Here is a 3,199-nt window from a genome sequence, read left to right on the forward strand (position 1 = left end):
TTTTTATCTCATAAATTATAGGTATAATATATCATAATAAAGTTTGGCTATATATTAGAATATGTAGTGTTAAAATTAAGTACATATTATCTTAGAGAGGCCTTAAGATGGCTCAGAGTGGTCTAAGCCCCCTCTGGCCCTCCCTTTTCATGTCCATGTAATTATGAATTATTATTTGTTTATTATAACACTGAAATAATTATGTATGATAATTTAGTGAATTACCAATAGGTAATAACTCTTACATTTTTCATATATTTTTTTGGAATAGGTAGGAAATTTAAAAATGACAATATTTAATAATATTAATGACTGTATTTGATAAAAAGAAATTATTTAAATACATGCATACAAATAATTTAGATCAAAAAAGTTATTATACAATGAAAAATTTTTAATTTTATTCCTTAAATCATAATATATTTTCAATTTTCTATAGCTTTGGTGTACAAAAGCGTTCGTTTTTCGGCCTCTTTAGGACATACAGCGCTCCCGGTGGTGACGACTGTCTGTGGTAAAATTTTCAATCAAGTTTTCAAACAAGTGACGACACCTTATCAATACACCTTGCTACAACCATAGAACACAAGTGGTTAACACAAGATTCTGTTTATCTTAGTCCGTGGTTAACACCACGATTAAAGATATAAGTGATAATAATTCCCAGCTATATTCTTGATAACCTATTTCAAATATTTGTCATTTTGTTATCAGTCAACAGAATTTATTCAATTTGATGTTGTTTAAATATTACTCTTTTTTATAGTTCAGTAATTATTTATTGTGTTTTTATTAATTATTATATTTATTATTTATCTCAGTATCTGAATCCCATGTAAATTAATAATATTTTTACTATTTTAAAAAAATTAAATTAAATATGCCCATTTATGTTCAATTATTACCTTCTAATCGTTAGGGATTTTTGTAAGTATAAGCATTTAACATGTACTAAATGTTCTAAAGTAGGTCATTTAATAAAAGTTTGTAAAGCTAAAAGTAAAGCCGGTAATGTTAATAACCTAACCTAACCTAACCTAACCTAACCTAACCGGGTCACACTGTAATTATAAAAATATGATAATAATATTATAATCTTTTATTATATACTTGTCTACGATAATAATATAGTGACTTATTAGTTAATACTTAATAGTTATTTTTCTATGGAAATGGACATTTGATGTTTGAGAAATGAGTTCGGCGATCTTTGCTCCTATCATTGATGCTTTTCGGAACTTTTCATGAGTAGATGGGACTTTTTTTTTCTTTCTGTGCAATATTGTAACTGTAGTATCGCTATCAGTGGGAACAATCTCAACATTTTTAAACACTCTTTGATTTTTATAGTAATAATCTCTGGTCCATCTTGTATCACATAAACTTAGGTCATATAATGGTTTGTTCTGAAGTTGTCTAGTGTGAAATATATGTTTACATGGCAATCTCATTGATTTATAAAAGAGACAACTACATGAAACCTCTGTTGTGTTGTCTAGAACATAGGCTCCAGCAGAACTTTCAAATTGGTTTTTCAAAAAATTGTAAGCATACGTTGTTAAAAAACTATGATACTGCCGTAGCTCTGGAATTTCATTTATTTTAGTGGGCTGCCTTTGAACCAATTTCACTGCGTTTCTATCCCGTTCTAGTCGCACACAGCTCAAAACAATAAAAAGTTTTTCAACAAAATCTTCCAGTGTGGAAAATGTAGATATTACCGATTTAAGTTTGCCATTAAAACTTTCTAATCGGTTATTGGTCTTGTTCATGAAATTTCCAGTGTTAAACGTCATGCCCATCACCCATTCCTTTCTTATATTGTGCCAATTTTTATTATAATAATTAATTATTGATTCAGGTGCTATGGATTGAAGGCGGCTGTATATCATATCATATTCTTCTTCGGATTTGCAGTATGTTAATTCTTGAAATATCAGTTTCACATCATCCCTTTCTTTGGGAGTTATATTTCTTTTTTCACACGTTATTTCCCGATTGAAGGTCCGTAATGTGTGAAATAAGCATATTGTTAATGAAGAATTTGGAAATACTTGCCTTATTACATTTCTTTCCTTCATATCTTTGTCAGTGACATATACACGAGTTTGAATTGATATTGGGTTGTTCTTTTTGAATGTTTCAAAAAACCAACGCAAAGTCGACTCTTCTTCATTCACCAACAGTCCAATCGCTGCAATTTCACTCTGCCCATTGCCATCCTCAGTCATTAAAACATAAACGGGAAGCCTCAGATCAAGTAGTTTGTACGTGGCATCTGCAAAAACTACCTGTACAAAAAAAAAAAAGTATTTTTATAAATTGTTACTTTTATATTATATAATATATACCTCTGGAAATGAACTGAATGATTCTACCATAATCATATCTTGAATAAAAATACCGTTCAAATTATTGTATTCGTCTATTGATACCTCTACAGTACAGTTGAATTTACTCTTTAATTTAGTTACAACTTCGGTTAAATCATTTTTTGAACAATGATTTCCTACAAAAAAAAACTAGAAATATCAAAAGCACTAAACTAAAATATTATTTTTCTTACCAGCTGTGGTACGGATGTTGGATAAATCCTTTAGTGTAACTATTTTACCGCTTTCTTTCATTATTTTTTCCTGTATAAGTTTTTTGTTCGCCTTCATATCCATCAACTCTATAACTATGGCCTTGTTTTCCGGTGTGATCTTTCTCTGATTGGGAAGATGGCTGTACAATATTTTTGAGGTCTCGTGGTTATGAGTCTCGTCCATTTTAGTTATTTCTAACTGTTGTCCATTTGCTGAAGCTTTTAAATATATAAAAGCTTCACAACCTTGGCGCATTGTACTTAAACATTTGAATACAAATTTATTTATATATTTCATATATTGTAACTAAGTAATATAAAATAAAATATGTATGAACTATAAATGTACTTACGAGGTGACACGTTGGTCTAAAGTATTTTTTTTTTTTTTGTGGCATCCTCCATGCACACAACAATATTTAATATAATAATACTTAATTTTGGTTGATGCTGTTACCATTTTCCCATTTGGGAATTTAGCATTGATTGATGCCAGGGTCCTGCAGTCTTTAATATAATAGTCGACATAATTTTTGTCTTTGTAGTGACTTAAAACACTTTCAAATTCATCAAATGAAGAAAAAACATCAAAAAGTTTCATATTTGAAAAAA

At 29.3% G+C, this 3,199-nt stretch overlaps 1 protein-coding gene across 1 annotated transcript; it reads right to left on the reverse strand.

Moving 5' to 3' along the window:
- Positions 1–1,142: 1,142 nt before the first annotated feature.
- LOC100575875 lies at positions 1,143–2,231 on the reverse strand. The gene has a single exon (XM_016802365.1). It carries the CDS (start codon positions 2,229–2,231, stop codon positions 1,143–1,145), a length of 1,089 nt encoding a protein of 362 aa, XP_016657854.1.
- Positions 2,232–3,199: the final 968 nt, after the last annotated feature.

This window comes from Acyrthosiphon pisum, chromosome X (assembly GCF_005508785.2).
Source record: "Acyrthosiphon pisum isolate AL4f chromosome X, pea_aphid_22Mar2018_4r6ur, whole genome shotgun sequence".
Taxonomy (NCBI): domain Eukaryota; kingdom Metazoa; phylum Arthropoda; class Insecta; order Hemiptera; family Aphididae; genus Acyrthosiphon; species Acyrthosiphon pisum.